General features: G+C 40.1%; 1 protein-coding gene across 5 annotated transcripts in view; it reads right to left on the bottom strand.

Annotated features, from left to right (window-relative positions):
• Positions 1–7321: 7321 nt before the first annotated feature.
• ARID1B (AT-rich interaction domain 1B) overlaps positions 7322–22970 on the bottom strand; it is a 325491-nt gene continuing 309842 nt past the window's right edge. For all 5 annotated transcript variants that reach the window (XM_084203719.1, XM_084203720.1, XM_084203721.1 and 2 more), the window contains 6 exons: positions 22162–22334; positions 20358–20508; positions 17712–17808; positions 13658–14447; positions 12659–12789; positions 7322–10652 (listed from right to left, as the gene is read on the bottom strand). In XM_084203719.1, coding sequence (XP_084059845.1) covers positions 8940–10652; positions 12659–12789; positions 13658–14447; positions 17712–17808; positions 20358–20508; positions 22162–22334 — 3055 coding nt within the window. In that variant the 3' untranslated portion in view covers positions 7322–8939. The remainder of the gene's footprint in view (positions 10653–12658; positions 12790–13657; positions 14448–17711; positions 17809–20357; positions 20509–22161; positions 22335–22970) is intronic.

The following is a 22970-nucleotide window of genomic DNA, read 5'->3' as shown; positions in this document are numbered from 1 at the left end:
TTTACCTATTTACCAAGAATATTTCTATTATTTTACCTGTTATATGTTGCTCCAATTATGTTGTTTTCTTCCTAATAAAAAATAAAACTCAAGATGTGCTTGATATCTTAGTCTGCAGCCACCAGATGCTTCAAACCACAGAAATAACAAAATATTGCAATATTTTGTTTGTTGCTATTTAGTTAATGGAAGAACGGGCTATTATTTATTTGATTATTTTCAAAACAGCACAGAACTTGCAAAAAGATTCTTAAAAAATGTGAAGCTATAATAATGCCACGTTTTTAACTTTCACTTATCTACAGCTGATAATGCTGATACCAACACTAGTAAGCACCACTGCCCACAAACTAATTAGAAAATGAAAATTTATGCTTAAATGATTGTTCTGCTTGCATTTTTCATAACTGACTATAACAAAATCATTGTTTGATCTAGACTATTGCATAATAAATGGTACTAGCTACTTTTTCTTTATCAGCCCATGAATTTTGGAACAAAAGACATTTTTTCAACTTCTTTTTCTGTTAAAATGAAGAGGTATATCTTTAATATATTACCATGGCACTGAAGGGTCTTACAATACTGCATATTACTAGATGCTTCTAAACATGAGGCAAGGATTGTATTTTTTTTAATAGCTTAACAATGATAAAGTGGTCCTTTCAGTGAATGACTAGTACTCATATTTCTTTCAATATGAGCTGAAAGACCTTTTCTTTTGGTTTTGGTTTTTTTTTTTTTAATTAGAACAAGCTTATCTGTATGTGCTTAAGTTTGATATAGTATGCTAATTGCTTGGTTCCCAAAAACTGATGACAAAAGCTGTGTTCATAAATAGAGCACAGCTCTTGTGAAAGCTGTGTGAATTACACCTCCTTGTGAAACTGGAAAAAAAATTAAATATATATATGTGTGTTTCTGTGTGTGTATGCACTTTTCTATCCACTTCCCCAATCTACAAGAAACCTGGAGAGAGGCTTTTTACAAGGGCATGTAGGGACAGAATGGGGGGAAAGGCTTCAAACTGAAAAAGGGCAGCTTTAGATTAGATATTAGGGAGAAATTCTTTCCTGAGAAGGTGGCGAGGCACTGGAACAGATTACTCAGAGAAGATGTAGATGCCCCATTCATGGAAATGTTCCAGGCCAGGCTGGATGGGGCTTTGAACAACATGGTCTAGTGGAAGGTGTCCCTGTCCCTGGCAGGGCATTTGGAACTAGATGACCTTTAAGGTCCCTTCCAAACCAGACAATTCTGTGATTCTGTGATTTTGAGTGCATCGAACAAAAATTACCTCAATTCTGTTCTCAGAGCCGGGACAAAACCACAAAGTCAGATTGACTTTTTGGGAACTCACCGATGGTGTTCAGCTGGTGCCCCCGATCGCAGCAGGCGGCCGAGGGCTGCGCAGTACTGGCGTGCGAGGGGACGCAGTGGCCCTTGGTGGCAGGGTGGGCGCCGGGGGTCCTCTGGAGCCGGCTGCCACCTCGGGGGGCCGGGGGCAGCCCGCAGGGGAGGAGGCCGCTCCTGCCTCCCCCTGTGTCAATAGACTGGGATGGATCGCAGCGACCTGCTAAATATTGATTCTGCCAAGGCTTGGAATTAAAGTTAATTTAAATAGTACGTGTAAAGAGTTTTATTAATTGATTTCAAATGACAAAGAAGTATTGGAAAAGCATTAAACCTAAGCGCCATTTTAAACAATAAATTTAAGCTCGCGGTAATTGAATTACGTGTTTGCAGCCGGGAGGGTAGGCCGGAGGGAAGCGCACCCTGTGCTGCGGGAAGCAGGGGGAGCATTCTGCAGGAAAATGCTGTCCGGGCGGCTGAGGGGCTGCGGGCGGCTGAGGGGCTGCGGGCGGCTGAGGGGCTGCGGGCGGCTGAGGGGCTCAGGGGCTGCAGCTCCCTCGGCCGCCCCAGGCCTCCCACGCCGACCGGCGAGACCGCAGCGAGGGGCCGTGGCTGCTGCCGGGGCCGGCCCTCAGGGAGCCCGGCGGGGCCAGCGCGGCCTGTGCCGGCCCTGCCCACTGCGGGAACGCGGGAGGGAAAGCAGCGGGACAGGAGAGGCTGGTGTGGCGCAGGAGGAGGGGGGGAGAGAGGCCAGCAAGGCGAGAGAGATGATTGTCCCTCTGCGGACTGGCGTGACCCTGCCTGGCGGACTGCGTGCGGCTCTGTGGCTCCCAGCACAGGAAAGGCAGGGACCTGTTGGAGCGAGCTCAGAGGAGGGACACCAGGATAGACGATCAGGGGGCTGGAGCATCTCTCCTGTGGAGAGAGTTGGCGCTGTTTAGCCTGGAGAACAAAAAGCTCTGGTGAGACCGTAAAGAAGCCTTCCAGTACTTAAAGGGTTCTGGAGACCCGTGCAAGAGAGCTGTAGAGAGACTTTTATGAGGATGTTTAGTGATAGGATGGGGAACAGTGGCTTTAGGCTGAAAGAGAACTCAGATTGGATATAAGGAAGAACTTTACTGTGAAGGTGGTGAGGCACTAGAAGAGGTTGCTCAGAGAAGCTGTGGGTGCCCCATCACTGAAAGGGTTCCAGGACAGGCTGGATGGGGCTTTGAGCAGCCTGGTTTAGTGGGAGGTATCCCTGACCATGCTTACTCTAAGTAATATGCCTGTCTTTTGAAGGTGTGGGATGTCAAATGTGTAACTCGAGGCTCTTTTCTTTACCTGACCTAGGCAGATCTCGACCACATCTGCACTGTTAAGGATAGGAGCCATTGTAGTCACTTTTCCCTACAGGGTAAGAATATTTGCAGGATGCTACTTTCTCATGAACTGGTGACTTAATTCAGCACAATGAAGAAATGCCTCTGTATACTAGAAGGTATCAATAACAGAGAATACCTAGGCTATTCAGTTATTTGAAAAATCAGGACTCTCTATTTGGTACTAATGCATAGGGGAAAGGAAGGAAGCAACATGAAAGGTTTAGGGAGTAAATATTAGGGGAAAAAAAGGAACTAAAGAGAAGAACAACTTCTCCTGCACTGGGAGACACATGCCAGTGAAACATGCATGACTATAAAAAATGGGTGAAAATACACTTTTATTTTTTAGGTGGAGTGGACTCCGATGTTGTTAACAGATAACTTCTTGTTACAAGTCTGTCTTTCCTAACTGCATATAAACTGCATAGTGGTAGCTCTGCAGATGAAGCTTTATGGTTAAATCACAGTGTTTCTTAGGTTTTGTGTTTCAGTATGTACAGAGCTTCATCTTTAATACTAAAAACACAAAAAAAGAATCTTCTTGAAGGAGTCCACTGTAAGCTTCACCGGTGGTGATATATCCAGTGGAACATTGCTTCTTTCCAAATTCTCTTTGAGGGAAAGAAGTTTAATAGTTGATTTTGCAATTTTGTGTTATAATTTGATGGTAAAACATGCTTTATTTGTTTCTCATATGTAGAACTGGTAAGCAAATTACTACATGTAAAGTAGAATTGCATCATTGAGTACTATAAGCTTTATCTAGCACGTATTTTTCGTGTTAGGCAAACATATCTTTCTCCTGGCATGATAATACATCAGCTTGCCTTTAAAAATGCTCTATAGTGGAGCAAGTCAGAATGTTTGTCCTTCAGGAGTCTCTTTGCAGACCTGAATAAACACTGTAGACATGCCCAAGTCACTAGGGATTTGCTCTGCTAGCTCGGCAATTCCACTGCATCACCCTTTCAATGTAAATAACTATCCTTAATTAATGGAAATGCAATATATACTAAGTAATGACAGAACAAGTAAATTAACAAATGCAGGGGAAGACATAGCTCTCTGTTGAGGGCAGCAGATGAAGATCTTGCTACTTCATTTGTTTATGCCAGTTAAAACAAATGTGAAGTATAAACCTACACTTTTTTTATGCTGCACAATAGCATTGTACTGAAATGCATTTTAGCTTGTGTTAGAATTAGTAATTAGAAGTACAAAATGAGTAGTTTAGGCATGTGACAGGCTGTATTTGGTATGCAGTCCAGAACAGCTGTCTCCTTTATCTGGAGTTACTGACACTCACAGAAAGGATGGCCAGACTTTGCAAACCCATTTCTGACAGTGCACAAATAAACAACTGAGGGTGGATTTAACAATGCAGACAGTATTAATCCTTCCCCATTCCTGCTGACTTGAGGTTTTGAAAGGTAAATGCAATTAAGAAAAACTTGAATTTACCAGCCTACACTTGGAGACTCATACTTTCCTTCCCTTGCTCACACTAAAAATATGTTTTTAATTCCATTGTATTTATACTAGCCACCAATGAAATGCCAGATTCCCCTAGCTTGGTTTAATTGTTTCTTTGGAATGGCATAAACATAAAAATAGAGTAAGGGACATAGGAAGCTTTTCTTTCAGCTTTGTGTTCTGCCTTTCTCCAAATGACCATGCCTTTTCACCCTTTTCCCCCCTCCTTAATTTACCTCTCTCCTTTCTTCATGCTCAGTAATCTTTAAAATATTTTTTCTGAGGGATGGATGGAAAGGAATTTGCCATGGAGAACTGTAAGATTTCATGAGAAAATTTCAGGGACCACCCTGAAATTTCACAAATTATCCTGAGAAAAATGTTCCAGATCTTAGAATTCCACTTTGCTACTAGAGTAGTACCTGCCTTTTCAGTTTACTGTTGTTTTTGTTTCTATTTTCTCCTCTTTCTCTACCTGCAGTTACTTCTTCATGACTTGGAAAATAAACTTTGCAGCAGGGATTGCTTTGTGTTTTTTTTCTGTGAGCACGGATCCACATATTTGATAATTCTGGGCCTAAGGTAATAAAAGTAATCTTTCTCTGGAGTACTCAGACTCAAAATTTCAGATTGCTCTTAGTTAAAGACTGACTTCTGTGGTAGTGTTATTATTGCTTAGGTACATCACCACTACTGCCTGTAGAGTAAGGAATCTACTCACAGTTTCTCGAAAGGTGAACTCACTGTGTGCCACCTCTGTTCAGTTTCAAATTGGCTTGAGCCCCTGTACTATATGAATGCTTACAGTCCTCTCTCTTCTATGGGGGGAACAGTGGAGATGATGGTAATTTTTTTTTCAGTTACACCTCTTCATTAGTAAGAGGTATTTTCATATTATTCATAAAATAAGAGGTGTAGCCTGAATTGCACTGGTAAAGTGTTGTATAGGAATCATTAACATGTAACGTGTATATGCTTTTCCTACAGTATTCCTCTAATTAAGTAATTTTTTCTTCTAGATGTATTCATGCCAAAAGGTAGTGGTTTTGTGGTGGTGATGGCACAGATTGTGGTGTGAAACAGCAAAAGAAGATGGAAGTGAAAGTGCACAGGCTTTTGAACACAGGAAGTTTTCCTTTCCATCTTTCGTTTTGGGTAGTTGAAAACATGGAGTTTCTGAGCAGGATATTTTCATGTGCTGGTTTTTGTTTTGTGGGTTTTCTGAAAGAGTAGTGTAGGAAGTTATGTTAACAAGAAACAAAACCATTTTTTCCTGTCAAAGGGGACAGGTATTTAATTCCTGAAGTGATTCTAAAGGTCAGTAAAGATACATGAATGTTCTTTCAACCTGCAAGTAATTAATTGCTTGGATTTGCCAAAGAATCAGGTAGATTTATATACATGTATACAGTTAGTCAAGTATTTGTGGTTGATCAGTGCCAAAAATACTAACTGGCTGCTTTCCCTTAAATACCTCAAATAGTCCATCCTGTTACTACTACTCTGAGCTTCATAACAGTGATCACATCTGCATAAAAATGTAGAATTTGCTTCCTAAATAAATACCTCTTGTAAGAACAATACCAACAGCAGTTCAAGCTTGGTCAGGACTCAATCAGACATGCTAAGTGCACAAGTCTCATGAGCAGGTCGTCCCCAAAGGCTTAAGAGACATTGTGGCAAAGATGAAATCATACGAAGACAAGAGGGAGAATTGGAGCTCCTGTGTGTCACCATTCTTCTGATAAATGTGATGTAATACTAACCAGTGATTCAGACTGTTTACTGTTACTGTAATAGAATAAAATAATTTTCAGGCAGAGTCCTTACTGTTAACCTTTTCCTTTCACTGCTGTGTTTCCTTGGCTAGCTCTTGGCCCAGCTGGAAAAGCAGCAGGAAATGTCACATACATATGGGCATTATGTGGCTGGCTAGGTGTTTTTCCCCCCCACGTTCTTTAAGCAGGCTTGGAACAGTCCTGAGGAGCATTAACATGCTGCCTCTGACAGCTGAGAGTGTTTTGCCACAGGTGTAGTTTTCCCAAGAGGACTCTGGGTCTGAAAGCTGAAGAGGGAAGAGAATAGATGTCCTTTGCTGTCCTTGATCAGAAAGGGGTGCGTAGCACTCAGCAGAGGGTTTATTTAAGTGCTTGCTTGTATCCATGGGGTGGTATCAAGCATTAAAATATTAGTAAGAAATATGTTTACCAGGGCATTCTACTTTCACACTGCCCAGCAAAAGGCTGTAAAAATCATACCTGAAATATGCCTTCCTCTGTGATAAAGAGTTGCAAGTGGGTTATAATTCACCAGACATTTCTAAAAGCAGTGATATGCAAGAGGAAGACAGACCACTGCAGCAGATGATGTAGGAGTAGAGAGATCACTGAGTAAGAGAAGCTAGAAAGAGAAATTACTTCTCGTGACACTAGGGAGGCACGTTTCAAACTTGGTTTATAATTGTGTGCACTTTACCTGTCTCTGAAATTCTCTTACATGTATTAATGTTATAGCAATCTATATGAACATAATGGGCAGTATGCCAAAGGGGTTGTAATTTTCAAGTACCTCTGTATTGTTATTGGAGAGGGAGGAGGATATCCACTAACAGTGTAATTATGTGGCAATTCCAGGGAAATTGATTATTATTAGCTTTTTATGATCACACTAACAAAGTCAATGATCCAAGATAAAATAGCAAAAATTAGTGCTTGAACAATATTCCGCAACAAGGTATCACAGCCAGGTGAGAGTGGATGTATCTGAAACCAGATAATTCCTGAAAGGGAAATGGCCATCTCCCACCAATTATAACAATGGATGTGCTCTATTAAAGCCTGATCTATTTTAACGGGGGACTCCCAGCATAAGAGGCCACGTAAGTATGCAATGACACATACGGTATCCAGAAGTGGGTGGGTGTTTATTCTAAATACCCACATCACTGGGGTATTTGCACCTTCAACCAACAGAGAGAATTACAGGTAGTGAATACAGATTGATTTCTTCCAGTTGGTTATTGCTTTAACAAAATCTTTTGTCACTTTTTCTAACATCTGCCTTCAGTCCCCCAAAAACACAGCACAGAGACTGGGTACCTGCATAGTCAGAACTATCACTTGTCAGCCATGTCTTCCCCTTTGAGGCTTCGTGGTTTTATATATAATAATTAAAAATGCTTCTCTGAGATGTGAGAAGGCTTTTCTAAAAGAAGAGCAAGTTGCTGCAATACAATAGCATAATATTTTTGAAAGTCATAATAATAAAGTAGGGGAAAGAGAATAATCATTATTGCTCTTTCTTGTAATTAGTTTGCTTTCCGATATCCCACACTGTAACTAGAACACTATTCAAGAACACCCATCACAGTGCTTAACAAGATTTAATGTACATTTATTCTTAACATGTGGAACATATAAAGATTTTATACTGAATAAATGAAATTCATTAAGCCAGAGGAAAAGGAGGAATTTACATCAAGTTTTTTCTTTTTTAACTACATTATCTTGAAATACAAATGCAGATTCTTGTCACTGAAAAATCTTTGAAGTTGTGTTTCTTCCTTTTTTTTTCTCCTGTATATATTTTTTGTCTGTAGACTGGTAACCATTTTCTTAAATCAATCCATACGTAACCATTTCCACACCTTGATTTATAAAGCAAATTGTGATCGGCTGCTCTCCCGAAATAGAGCATGACTTTATACATACAGAAACTTGTACATTACCCTCAGTTGTTGGTTTTCTGTGTTGGGTTTTTTCTTTTTTCTTTTTTTTTTTTATTATTTTTTGGAGATATGGCCCAAATGAAAGAAAAAAATAATTCTACTATCACTTTGTAGATACCACATCATGAAAAAGAAACTAAAAACTTTGTACTAAAAAAAAAAAAAAATGAGGGTATGTTTCATGTACAACTTCTATATACATCACGGCCCTTAGGCAATAAAAAAATATTTTAAAAAATGATTAAAGGAATTGTGAAGAACTGTCATTGTGGAAGGTCAAAAAAAAAAAAAGATGTAGACAAGACAGTTCTGGTGAGGAAGCAATTGATGTTTAACTTCAGGTTTTGTTTAAAAATCTTTTAACTTGACTTATTTTGTTTTGTTTTGCTCCTAGCCTAATATAACAATTTCTCCTGAGGAGAAATCAGTATTGTTTTGGATTTTGACTACTGACTGACACCCTCCTTGATCCCCTATACCTACATCACTAGAATCTTCTATTGCACAGAGCTTTGGGTGATGGTATACAAGTTTTTTTTTATTTTTTCCTTATCTGAAAAAATAAAACACACAGGAACTTGGTATGTTGGTTATTTTTCACCTTTTTGTTTCAAAGTGGTGAGATTTTTTTCTCATCATACAATGTTTTGCCATAACATTTTTTTTAAAAAGTCACTAGTTCGCTTCCCAAAAAATATGCAATACAAACATGGAAAAGAACATTGAAAAGGATAATCTATGGAAAAAAAAAAGTGTGACCTTTGAATGTACTAGACAGCAACTTTGGTTAAAAAAAATAAAATAAAAAGATGTACTTATACACATAGACAGCAAATATTAATTTCATAACTGTTCAAATTAATAATTTCTTTAATTCCCAATTGGTAAATAGTGAATGGGGCAGAGGAGCAAAGATTCTTTTTTTTTTCCTTCTTCCTACATTGGATAAACAAGAACAGAAAACAGCCAGTTATATGTGACCCTCTAATCTCCACTCACACATGCTTGGCTTCTCACTTATGTCATAACTGCCCAATCTGAAAAAGTACATCACAGATGACAGATGCAACCAGAGAGTTCAGGACAGCAGATATTGAGATATCCAGCAAACGACCCTCGTGCAAAAGGAACTCGGAGCGGTTCTCGTCCACTCTCGCCATGGCCAGCAAGGCCTTGGCTGCCCTGCACATCATGTCTACGCTAGGCGGCTCCAGAGGCGGAGGCTGCATGTGCATGAGGTTATGCTGGCTCTGCTGGTACTGGGCCATAGTGACCCCATCCTCCAGGAAGCTTATCAAGTTTCCAATGCTTCCCTTCTGCACAGCTATTGCCCTTGCTGCTAATGTGTCCCCCTGGGCAAGGTTCGATAGGAGCGCCATGGACATTTCTCGGCAGACCGGGTTTTTGCGGTCCCCAACGTACCTAACTAAAGTAGCGTAGAGTTTCTCCTGACGGCTGAATGGGGGGGTGGCCAAGATAAGGTCCACATTATTGTCCTGGATACTGAGCTTACACAGGGTCTCCAGCACAAGTCTCTGAGGCGAAAGAACTGAGTTGGGCCCCACGGTTGGAAAAGGATCCTGTGCCTCTGCAGACGGGCACACCATCCAGTGCAGCAAGCCATCCAAAATTGGCAAACAGATGCTTTCTGTGTAAGCAGACAAGTCTAGCTGCCCAGAAATGTTGGCTAATGTGACCAATGTATTATCCCTCAAGACCTCGAGGCAGTCCCACCACCACTCATCCTTGCTGCAGGCCACCCCTTTGTCCTCCTCTTCCTCTTTCTCGTAAGTCTGCGGCGCTCGCTTTCTTTCTGGATGCTCGTGGTGAAGAAGGATCAACTTTCCCAGGATCAGCACCAAGCCTGGATGTTTGGACATTTCGGTGTCATTGCCAGGCACAAAAGACAAGCTACGGACGATATTTGACACACAGATGCAGCGTTTGGCCAAGGAGTCTTGCCAGTGAGTTATGGTGCATAGAGGAGTCTCATCCCGGCTCCTTGGCTCATCCTCTAGCAGTTTAATATTCCGGTGGCTTTTGGCTTGATGGATCCCGAAGGGAAATTTACTGCTCTCTGTTTGGGAACCAGAGTTTGAGTCTTCAGGTAGTGCTCCTGGCCGAGCCGAGAGGACATCATCAATGGTTGCTGTTATACTCTTTTCTTGCTGCTCCTCAGATTCACCTTTCCCCTCGAGGTCCTTCTTTTTGCTTGGAGAGTTCAAGGGAGGAGGGGCTTTCCTGCGTGGTGGAATCTCCATCTTGCTTTCAAAGTGAGTCTGGATATGCTCAGTTGTGTCACCACCACCAAGCTGCCAGTGGAGAAGTCCACTATCAAATTCCTGAACGCGTCCAAGTTTGTCAGATCGGTCAACAACAAATAGATTATTTTTCTTTACAATCTTTATTGGCAGCTTGTCAAATTTACTGGCTTGTTTTGGCCTCTCACTTGGATCAGCAATGGCACCAGGAGTAGAAAAAACAATGCTCTTTTCTTCTCCTTCTACCTTTTCATCCTCCCCCTCCTCCTCATCTTCATCAAAATAGTCAATACATTCGTCATTCTCATCTTTTCCAGTATCCTCTGCCAAGGACTGACTATCATCTTTCTTGGCTGCTTTGTGATCAAGTGCTTTGTGGCCTGGATCTCCCACTTCATATTCCATAAGGATTCCAAAAATGTCAATCAGGCATTTTCTAAAATATTCTACTAAAAGCTCAAGAAATCCAGACAACTGAGGGAAGAAGAAAGAAAGAACATAAAAATCACATAAATATTTTTGTCTGCATGGAATTTTACTAGGAACACTGATGCATTCATGCGTGAATATTTCTCTCATCCTGCTGTGGACTTGTGGCTAGGTCCTGCATGGCAGAAGTTAATCAAAAGAAATTCTTCTAGAGTCTGTCCAAACAGTATACAATGTCAAATTATCACGGCTCTGTTTGCTTCAGCTGCAACAGCTATGAGAGGTACAGAACTTTATTAATGTCTCCTTTAAGCCATAGCAGACATCTGGCTTAGCTGTTCTGTCCCCTTGGAAATACCTATTACTCTTCATTTTTGTACAGAGTACTGAAGTTCCTAACTTGGCTATTTTTTCTGATTTCTACTTTTATTAGATATCTAAAGTTTGCAATTTTTCCTTTCCTCTTTTGTCTCTAAAACCAACTGTTATGTAGGAACCTGCAGTTCAGGGTGGAGGTACTGATATCCTAGATTAATATCTCATCTCTATTGGAACAGATCCATTTTTTGTCTGGCAGTAGTTTAAAACTGTTGGAGGCTGGTGCTGTAAGTCACCCTTCAGAAACAGTTTTCATTTAGGTTTAATCTTCTTAATTAACTTGTAATCACTTTCTTGTGGAAAGGCAGTACTTGGACTTGGTATTAATTTACACTTAGTGACTTTATTATTAAAAATTCTTTGTTGCTATGATGCATTCAGCTCAGTTGTCTTGCTTTTAATGGGTTTTTTAAAAAATTGTGGGCTAATGGGTTTTCAGTAAAATGTCCATTCTATATTTTGCCATTCTATATTCTCTTATGATTTCCAGCTTCTCAAAGAACTAAGAACAAACTGATGCTTATCAAAACCACAGGAGTTACCAGGCATCATATGACCCTGGCTGCCATTGGAAACAGAGTCCAAAGACAACATAACAAAAGAATATAGGTATTTACAACATGCATGGTATTCTGTGCCATTTGCATAGGGTGTATTAACACAATTTCTGTCAGAATTCAGAGGAGATTCACCTCCTTTAACTTCAAACATCCAGACTAGTCACACAACCTAACCTAATTTTCTCGATACCTTTTATAATCAATGGTCCTTTACAGGCCATTTCTAGGGCATGATTCATCTGACTTATTTTAGGTCTCTTTTTCTGGGTGAGATAAATCATGCTATAGATATCCCTAGTTCTAAAGTCAGGTGGGATGTAATGTACCATTTGTGTCTGTATTTAAAAAAAAAGTCATTATATTTAAAAAATGATGAGCTACACTATTAGTAACTAAGGAATGAATGGAGGAGAGAAACTGAATATTTAATTTGTACAAATTTTAGATGATGTGAATTATCAGCATGCCATCTATTACTACCACCTAACAGGCAAATGATTAGAGCAGAGCTGAAAAATGCTGGGAGGCAGTGAGGCAAAAGCACACACTGTTAAATCCTGTGTTGCTTGTATACTATAGATAGACAGTGGATTTTAGCCTTTAAATTGCCAATTTGGTATTCCTGTGAAAACTTAATTCACTGGAAGAAGAAACAGAACAGAAAATAAGCAATTAAATAAAATCCCACAGTCTCACAGGGAAGTACAGAACAGGACAAGTTGTCACCAAAACCCAGTTTAATATAGTTGTGCAAAGTCTTTAAAGAAACACAGATTAAGGAAGTTTACTAACCTACTGCTGTTTTGAGGGATTATACTATCATGTGTGTGAGTTTACATCTTAGGCTTTTGGCAGTGCTAAAATTCTTATATTCCTACATTCTCCTTTCTACAAGAAACATCTTTTTTTCAGGCTTCTCTATTTCCTCCTCTATATGACCTATATCTGTCTCTTGTTACTCACTGTTGCCAATCATAAACAAGTGCAAGTTTTTTAATATTAAAATTTATGTTAATTAGAATAAATTTGGAAAAGCCAGCAGCATTTTTGTAGATGTCTTATTTCACTTTTCTTTCCCTGCAAAGTTGAGAAGTATAATGCTTTCCCACCTACCTGAGAGAGGTTGAAAGTAGCAACAGTGCTGTCATCATACAAAAGAATATTAATAGTGTCTAGCGCCCAGGTACTTTCAGCCAAAAGACCAGATTTAAGAGACATCATCACTCTCCAGGCCTCAGGAGTTACTGGAGAAAGAAAGAGAGAGAAGTAAAACAGTATTAGTGCATCCTTCGAGACTGTTAGTGAGTTCTGAAAGAGTAAACTGTGACATTCTGAGGATGCAAATTTAAATTAAGTGGCTACTGATTAAGACCCTATTTTCACTGCTTAGTTCTGTTCAGTTTTCTGTAACTGCTGCTAAGCCTTAGTGCTGGAGAATATCCTGGCAGGGCCCTTCTTCCTGACACTGCTGAGCCTGAAACAATCATACAAACTTGAAGAATTCGACTAACCCAATTCATCAGTAAACAAAGGTAGAACACTCTGTCATGAACATGGAAATCTGAAGTATGAGAACTTGAATGGATGAAATGTAACCAAAATTTAAGATGAGAAAATATTTGGGGATCTTTTTAAGAACTGGGGGAGAAACAAACAGGACAAATACTATGGAATGATTTAATGGACCATTTAAGGAAAGCAGAGACTCCAACTACAGAGCAGAATAGCATGAGCTTCCATGGAACAAAAACATGGAAAGCTTTGCTAAGCTAAATGCTGTACTGGTGATTTAACAGACATTCTAAAGGACCTTTCAACACATCTCATTTTGAAATCTGAGGCAAGCTTCATTTTTAATGCATTTGTGAAGACCTCAAGTCTCCATATAAAATATTGCTTTCATTTCATGTCAGATTGCCTGGGATGAGTTTTACCTATCATCCTCACTGATGCACGTTATCACATTTTTATTGAGAACAGTCACATTGTAGTTAGCAAAGTTCACTATTTGTCAAGAGTGTCTTAAAATGTGGAAAAAAAAAAAACAAACCAAAACCAGAATCAAAGTCCCTTTCCTCACAATTTATATTAGGGTTTTTTTTGGATGCTTACCAATATCTTTTGAGGTAATCTTTCGTCTTGGTTTTAAGACTGGTTGGGATGCTTCTACAGAGCCTGGGGGGAAGGTAATCTCTCGCCTAATCGGTGGTGGTTGGGGTGGAGGTCCTGTGACCTGTGACACTGGAACTGTGGGTATAACCTTTTGCATCTTCATGGAGGGTAGGAAAGGAGACTTGCTTGGAGACATACGGTTTTCCAAAGAGCGCTGGAAGGACGCTGGACTTGGAGCTCTGGAGATGTGGTTTGGCATAGAGGGTGGTGTCTGGTAGGATGACTGAGGAGGTCTAGTGATAGGCTGCATGGAGGCTGAGGATGACATATAAGAAGGCTGCCGTTGGTTGACATGAGAAGGCCACTGACTCTCGTGGTTTATCCTCTGGTCAGGTACCATCATATCATCAGTGCGATTCATCCCTGGATACGGAGGGGCCTGTGCAGGGCCTCCTGGACCTTGCCTGTTCTGGTAAGGGTAAGGCATATCATTTCGTGTTGGCCACATGTTCTGCTGAGGACCTTCACTGGAGGATGACGACTGCATGGGGCCACCAATCATCTGGGGAGGTATTCCATGCTGCTGCATTTGTCCTGGGCCCTGCATCCTTTCCCTGTTATATGGATATGGGTACTGTCCCTGCATGGGCCTCCTGTCAGGCCCTGTGTAAGCGTTGCCGTACTGGTTATACATTTCCTGCTGCTGGTTGCCATACTGCATGTTATACATATCCCCTTCGTGGCGTTTGGCTGGAGGCCCATACATGCCATCCATGTGTCTCTTGTAGTTCTGAAAGAAAATTTTGGAAAGATGTATCACTTTTACTCCACACACAATACAAATATACTGAATAAAAGCTCATTCAAAAAGCTGAAGGCGCTTAGTTCTAGAGGGATTGTGCCGACTCCAGAGTTGGGCATACAGTGCTGTCAGGCTTGATCCAGTGCTTTCTTTTTAAGCCTCTGTTTTGCTGTGCTTATAACTGAATACTAAAAGGAAGCTATCCTTGGGCTAAATTTTCTTATGCTTGCTCTATTTTTTTCCATTTCCTTCCCCATCTGTCAGACTAAATTCCACTGGTCATTTCAGACATGTATGAAAAGGCAACAGTCCTCACCAACTAAAATATATTCACTTCTTTGTTATGCTTAGTCTATTAAGAAGAAAAATCTTAAAAAAAATTCAAAACCACCCAGTGAATCTTTTCAAGAGACAAGCACTGAATAAACTCTTAAAGTAACAAGATATGCTGCAAGCATGCATGTTTGAAATGGTGAATCTTAAAATATGACATCAGCTACAGACATTAAATTTATTAATCGGAGAAAACAATCTGCTGCATTTGATACTCTATGTAATTCCCAGGAATATTGTCCTCTTTGGGCAACCATCCTCTTCCCAAATCATCCTAATCACATTTAATTTACTGTGAGATTATTACAGCAAATGGTCACATCCAAACGTTCTGTTCTAGTTTATGCAGGTTCTTACCCTGCTGTTCTGTAATGAATTAAGCAATGTAACTAACAGCTGCCACCTATGGTTTATTCCCTCTTTGTTTCTCACCCTCTCAAATGGGGAATATTGTGCGAGGTAAGCTGTTTTACCTTGGGGAGAGCTGAGTGGTTTTTAAACCATACAAGCTTGAATGTATTTATGTTTAAGATGGCAGAACAAAAAAAGACATGTTGCTCTTTGAGGGGAAGGTGGTAAGGTTTGCAGCGGTCCTTAAGTTCCTGTGGGAGTTTGTTCCACAGTTCAAACCACACTGAGTGCTCTGAAGCAAAAAATGTGAATTAAATGGGTGATTTTTGAATATATGATCTATGGCAAATTCAAAGTTACAGCTCCCCCGGAAACTCAGTAGCTCAGTAGCATTGTACAATGTATACTAATGTACTAGAGTTAGGATCAGATAAAATTCTCTCTGTATTCAATATGGGAAAGTTAAAACAGCTCTGGGATTCATAAAGTCATCTTCCAACTTTGGTGCACATAAAACCACAACTACTGTATTGTATGAAAGTATTTTTATTTAAACTTACTATAGAGCTTTCTGGCTATCTGAGAAATACCTATTTCCAATCTTACATGAACTACTTGCTGTACCAAATTGCACCCTTGGGGCCAATTTATACATTAAGAAATGACTTGGCAGCAGCCACACCTAAGAAGGTCGTGTTTGCTTTGCCACAGTGACTCAGTGCTCACAGCAGACACTTGGGAATGAAGCATGTGCCTTTTTAAAAGCACTCCAGCACCCTGGTACATGCAGTGCCAACGTGCCCAATGGCCCCCAGCGCAGAGGACAGTGATGCACCTGAGCTCCTTCCTCCTTTGGATGTGCTCAGCAGGACACTGCACAACGTGTCTCTCTCTCCACTGAGATGTGGAATTCTGAGACCTCACAGGGGACAAAAAGCCCCCAACACAGGGCCCCCGCTGCGTAATAGCTCTTGGGATGTAAGCATTCATACAGGAACTGGAAAACCTGGCTCCAAGTGCTTCATTAGCCCCAGGAGTTCATGCTCCAACCACCTCCTTTGCAGGTCATTCCCTAGCCTTTGGGTTATAGATAAAGCTTTGAAAGGGTCATTTTTCACATTCCTCCTGAACCACTACAGAGTAAGATTTAGGAAATTGTAAATAAGCTACTGGCAACAGAACGTCTAGCTAAATGAAGAAGTGGAATCTTCTGGGGATGGGAGACAGAGGCCGAGGCTGGTCAGGATCCTTGTCCTTCATTCTTCACTGCTTTTCTGCATTAATGCATTTTGCTTTCAAGAGTCATTGTACAAAATATATAAACAGCACTAAGGACAGGGCCAAATATATTTTTACAATTCTAGCTGTCTCCTCGCTTAAACGAACATGTGTTAATATATTCCCTGCACATGTTAGCATGGAATATCACAAACTGTTCTGTTATATATCTTTGCAATTCCCCCACTAAATCACCTAGACCGCCAGCATATGCTTGTCATAAAAAACAACAAACCATTTTTTTGATTATGCCATCTTTGAAATGTTATGAACCAAAGGGATAAGCAAGAAATTCTGAAATTTAAATTTATGTATGTTTTTAGTACAGTGCAATCTAAGATCTGTTTTGGTTTCTCCCCACTGCACTCTCAACTCCTGATCCCAATTTCCTAGTAAAACTCTATCCCAAACTGAAAAGAGCTATCTGAAATTGGCTCAAAACTAGTTTACATTTCAGTTTTTTTATAATAAGGAAATGCTTTCTATTCTGAAAGCCAACTTCAGGTATTGTATGACTAGAGCTGAATTAATGACATGCAGAATGAAACTGATCCTGTTGAAGTCAGTGGAGTTTAGCTATTGACTTCTAATGTGGGATTTTGCTCACAGGGTATTAATCATGCATGTAACAAAAAAAAATCTTATTAATTAATATAATTTGTATTTTTGAGTTGCAGGAGTTGGGGAGACTGCAATGTACAAATGTTTAAACTATTTTTAATACCAATAACATTCTCTCCTATGTTTTTGTACCATATTATTACTAGAGACATCATGTTGGAATATGCCCTCTGATCTATATTAAAGATAGGTATCTCATATGACCCACCACAGTACTGAAAATAATTGAGAGCATTGCTCATTTTACTTTGTTCCAGTTCTCTGTTGGGTTCACTTGGCTGCATGACATTAAGTTAAGGCCCTTGAACCTGTCATCCAAACAGCTTTTCTATTTGTTCCTTAACTTGTTACTTCACTTCTATTTGTCACTTCACTTAACTATGCTTTATACTTTCCCAGTCTGCTGGTTATTAACCTGGGACAATCACTTGATGCACATCCAAAGCCACAGAACATCTGTTAGAATTTACATTCTTCCAGTGTAATGAACACATTTACCTACAGCTGCACATTCATTGCTTATCCATACAGGCTGTGACTTTGACCAGAATTACAGTGCTCCTCTGTGCCAAAAGACATACACTTTATAAACAAATTTTTCAATACAGAATCCTGGGGTGAATTTTTTCAAACAAATGTTATGAACACAGCCATTTCCCCCTCTACTACCTGCTGCTGTGGATACATTCCAGGTTGATGTCCTCCATATGGTGGCTGTCCTGAGGGAGGTCCTTGTCCTGGATACTGCTGCCCATATGGTTCATGCCTAAAATAAAGCATTCAAATCAATACTTAGAGCTGCTGGAGTTTTCAAGCCACTAGCAAAAGCAAATTCCTCTGAAAATCTTGCACCTTGAAGGTATCTGCCATCTGGAAACAAGGTGAAGGTACAGTCTGGTATGGTCCTGAGCCTGAGGTAGTAAGCTCTGCTGGAGCTGATTGTGGAAGGAAGGAGGTAAAGTAGATCGAAGAGAGGAGGAGCAATGAAGATACAACAGAGGGATTTAGAGGGAGCAGTCAGGAATGAGAAAAGGGTATGGTCAGCCAAGAAGTAAGAAAGGCAGCTGCAGAGATGGGGAGCCCATCCTTGGTGGGGAAGTATCTAGCGTAGAGCTAAATGGTTGCAGGTAAAAATTCTTGTAGCAAGCTACAATTTTAATACAATTCTAATAGCAAGCTACTTTCTGGATTATTCAAGAATATATCAATTTAAAGTGAGTAAAAACAGTACTCATAATTTTGGTAATGTTTGTGTAATTTTTAATTAAAGCTACATAATGAAGCATACACAGTAAGAGACACAGTTGTGTGGCACTTGGAAACTTACCTGTGGCCTTTAAGACCTCTGAGGAGCACTACAGTGCAATATTTTTAGCACATATGAATGAAATTTAGGTTGCTGAAATCAAGTACTTGGAAAGCATTAGGACTGATAAATAGCACTGTATTGCAGGCTAATATGTCAGTAATTTCTCTCTGTACACTATCAGTGAGAACACATCAACAATTAGAGGATAATTATAGAAGTAATGTATCAGGGAGAGGTACAGAAACAGAGAACTGGGGAACTTGACATGTTAAAAGAACTAATGGGATCTCATTTTTCCATACACAGAAAACTAATTATTTTTTTAAAAAGAGATGACCAGAGAGAAAGAAACAGCAATTCAGTATCTCCTAAAATTATGACGTGGATGGAGAGAAATTATCCAATGCCAGTTAAATGAACAATGTAAATGAGGGAACTTGTCTGTAGCTGTCCAAGAGTATATGCAGTAAGACAAAATTCAGCAAAGGTACCCATGTGTTGTACATAAGGGAAGACTTTCTAAGTGTTCAGTTTTTTAGCCACAGGATAACCATAAGCCAGGTGAAATTGTGGAAGCTTCAGAAGTGGTATCATTTAATGCTGCTCTGGAGAACTTGGGCCTGTAAACTGTGTTCTAGTCCTGTGCTGCGCAGCAGATACACAGGGTAGGATGTACACTCCTTTTCTAACAGCTGATACTACTACTGCAGAAAGTCAACTCACTCACAGGAGCCTCTGCTCCCCTGCAAGAACTGAACCAAGGGTAAAAGCCTAAACAGGAGAGTAAAATAGAAGTAACACACCGAGAGGCCACATGCTCTGCCTGCATGCTCTCACAGGGGCTGCTGTTAGCTGGTTACTCTGGTTACTACAAACAGAGAAATCAGTGTTCACCTTTGCTGGCCAGGGTAACAATTAGTAGAGCACATGCTTGGGTCACTGTCTGAAGGCACCATGCTGCCTTGACCAGGTGGTACCATACTGCCTTCAGGACCCAGCCCATGATCCAACCTAAAAAATGACAAAGGAAACCTCATTCTGTAAAAATTACTTCTTTTCCAAAATTGCCAACCTAATAAAATAAATCATGCCCTTTAAAAGAAACATTCTCTTGACTTGACACCTTCCACTAGAGCCCTTACTCTCACCAACTCCCCAGCAATGTGACCTATTGAATAGCATGATGATACTTGTTTTACTTGACACATCTACTACTTAAAACTACTGACTGAAAACTACTTTGCCCTTACTCTTCAAAGACCCACACTACACCGCTCTGTCTACCATCAGGAAACAAAAAGAGAAGCTAAGCACACAGCCTAATGAAAGTAAAAGCAGGAATATGGCCAGAGCAGCAAATCTGCCAGAATACTTAATATAATCCAAACATTTCCAGAACATTCTGCTTGCTATACCAATGCTTAGACATCAGTGATTTTACCACTTTTTGTTTCCAAAGTCTTTCCCCAGATAAACAAAAGATGACCAAATTTATTTCATGTACTTCACTGAAGGACAAACTTATGACAATCCTGTTGGACACGCTGCAAGACTGATGCTGCGACAGCTCTGACAACAGACTCCAGATTCTTCAAAGGCAATTCACTCACAGATCACAAATCACACATTTAGGCTGTGCATTTTGTTTTTCATTAAAAGCCAACCAGCAACTGTTTAGGTGAAAACATGGCCAGGAGACCAACTCAAATGCTACTTTATGCTATCACAGCCCAGCCCAGCTGCCAGCTGAAGGCAGCTGTCAAAGACACCCACGAGCTGATCTGCTGCAGCTAAGTGATTTCTAAGGTGTGACAATTCCTCCTTATTAATTTCTGTGAACAGCTAGACTCAGTCATTACCAGTGGTTTCACTCCCAGTGATTTAGTAAGATGCTGTAGGAAATGTAGGTTGCTATGTTCTCTGCAAGGTGGAATGGGAAAATGAAAAGGGACGAGAGAGGATCATTTTCACTAATAGCCTTTGCTTTTTCCTGAAGATTGACTCACCTCCTGTCATAGCCACTTCCATAAGAGAACTGCTGTCGCTGGCTCATGCTCATGTTGGACATTGCTCCAGATGGACTCTGGTTATACATATCTTGTATTCCACTGTTAGGCATTTGTCCAGGGGTCATGAAAGGCTCATTGCTTCCAGGCACTGCAACAGTCAGTAAAATTAAATTTATTAATCTGGGTGTTTGAAGATCACTTTCTTCTCAATGAAGTATTTTTAGGAGAATGTTCAGATCCCTAACACTTTCATACTTTCCCAGTATACTTTCCCTACTGCCAAGGAGAATTAGCAGGTGTCTAACAAGCTCTCTGGGGTCTAATGGGAACACACAAAGAACCACCACTACCAAGATGATGGGTATAATATTAAGGAGCTGCAAGTGAGGAAAAGATCTCCTCCTATGGAACTGAGCTATCAGGCACCAGGCAGCTGCTTCCCTCTGGTCTTCACAGCTGAAGATGAACTTACTCTTATTCTTTTCACTGAAACAATGCTAAAAATGAATGCAAACATAAGCCTCACAAAACAGATGAAAGCAAATCTGCTAGTTTGAACTACAAAGCTGTCAGAATCAAGCTTTTATTTCCCCCCATAGAACACTCATACACACATATACAATAATGTTGTTATGGAAAGGATACTGTATCCTAATGTAGCTTCTCAAGTAGGATGGGCATATTCTATGGGTCCAAGAAAAAGCACTATTATCACATATAATGACCAAGCAAACAGAAGAGACTCTAGCCTTCAGTCCCTCATAGTAGATACTGAAGAGATATTTCTGTTTTGACAGGATGAAGTGAAATGTATGAGAAAATACAATACACCCACTTAGTCTCATATGGATATAAAACCTAAAGTGAATCTAAAGCAGAGAGCGTTTTCCCTTCCTTCATATAACTTCATATATATAACATATAACTGTGTTATATGTTAGTGTCCACAGTCCAGGCAAAAGGATTTAAAATAAAGACTTCTAAAAAAAATCACATCCAATTAACTACCTCTTTTAAAGCATCTCCCCGCTTCATCACTTCTCTCTCTTTCCTCAGTTTTAGGGTCTCATCTTTCCATATCTTCCTTTTGCTCTGTTTGAGTTTACACTTAATCTCTTCCACCTGTTCTTCTCTTTACAGGTAGCCCTGCCTGTGTTCTTTGCTCCTACTTTCCTATATCTGAGGCATGCAAGATTGATTAATTTTAAAATCTTTTTACAATATCCACAAAACCAGCTGTAGATCAAGTACCCAAAAGAACCAGAGTCAATTTTGAAATGAATTTTAAATTATGCTTTTTAAAAATAAACAAAATTAGAGTGTGTTTATCACCTTTTGTCAGGGACTGCCCAAGTAAGAAAAAAATTGCTTTACTATTCTTAAAAATATGTAAACTGAGACAGAGAGCATTAGGAGGCTTGCTCAGTGAACTCCCAGACCAGTCCTACTACAACCAGGCATGTTGCTTCACCACTTCACATTCTAAAAGTGAAGTCCAGCACTTGATTTGTAGAGTAGTTTACCAACCTCAAGAAATATAAATTCTAACCCTATGATTTATGCTATTTCCCAAAATTTACTCCTACAAACATTTTTAGGATTCTGTTAATTCTAAAATAATGGGCATGACTCTGAGCGGGGAAAATATGACCAGACCAGAAACTGAACCACACTGCACCTCTCTTTTTGCTACAAGGACACCAATGGCAAAATCATCAAAGTGAAAAAGCTCATTCTAACTACAAAATCTTGACTACCTAAGACACAGGGAAGAACACTTAAGCTCCCAGAAAGAAAGTACCTTTTCTCATTCCACCGAAAGGATCTTTATTCGGCTCATATGGCATCCTTCCCATCATATCTGGCATGTTTATTCCCTGCTGGTACGGTGCATTTGGCGTCATGGAGTTTCGCTTTGGGAACGCTGAATCACTTACATCAGAAAAGGGATCATGCACACTGACTGCGCTGTTTCTGGCAGATTAAGAAGAAAGAAACATTACCATCATCCTGTATTTGTAAGAACTGTGAAAACAGCCTAGACTGCAACACAACTAGCTCACCATGCTGTGGCAGTGATCCGTGCAGGATGCATCCAAGGAAGATGCAAAAGACTTTCACAATGGACAATCATTTAAAAGAATTTACCCACTTTTTCCTCGAGCTTCTTTGCCTACTTACCTTAGAGATCAGGGTTTTTTATCTAATTCTGTTGTTTGTGCATTCCTATTACTCATATAGAAGTCTAAACCTTCCTGAAATTTCACTAAGCTGTTTTGTTCTTTTTTACCTAGAAAAACTCAATCTGAATTAAGATGATTTAAGAAGGTTCTTGCTATTCTTTCTGCAGCTTTACAGATGGAGAAAAAAAAGAACCTAAGTAAATTAAGTTTGGAGTGGCTCTGCACACAGTTCATAGCTCAGTCATGTTCCTGTTGAAGTCATAAAAAACTGTTTTGCTGGATTTCAGTGGACTAAGGCTCCTTAATGAATGGTGAGACAGCTTCACTTCAGATTAAACCAGTCTGTGAGACTTACAGAGCACAGAACTGAAAGGGATCTCTTGGTCCATCCAGTTGAACCTTCTGCTATCTCAACCACTGTTACTGT

Source organism: Fringilla coelebs (genome assembly GCF_963513975.1).
Source record: "Fringilla coelebs genome assembly, chromosome: 3".
In the NCBI taxonomy this organism is placed as follows: domain Eukaryota; kingdom Metazoa; phylum Chordata; class Aves; order Passeriformes; family Fringillidae; genus Fringilla; species Fringilla coelebs.
The sequence above is the reverse complement of the archived record's forward strand: the minus strand, read 5'-3'. Positions and strand labels throughout refer to the sequence as shown.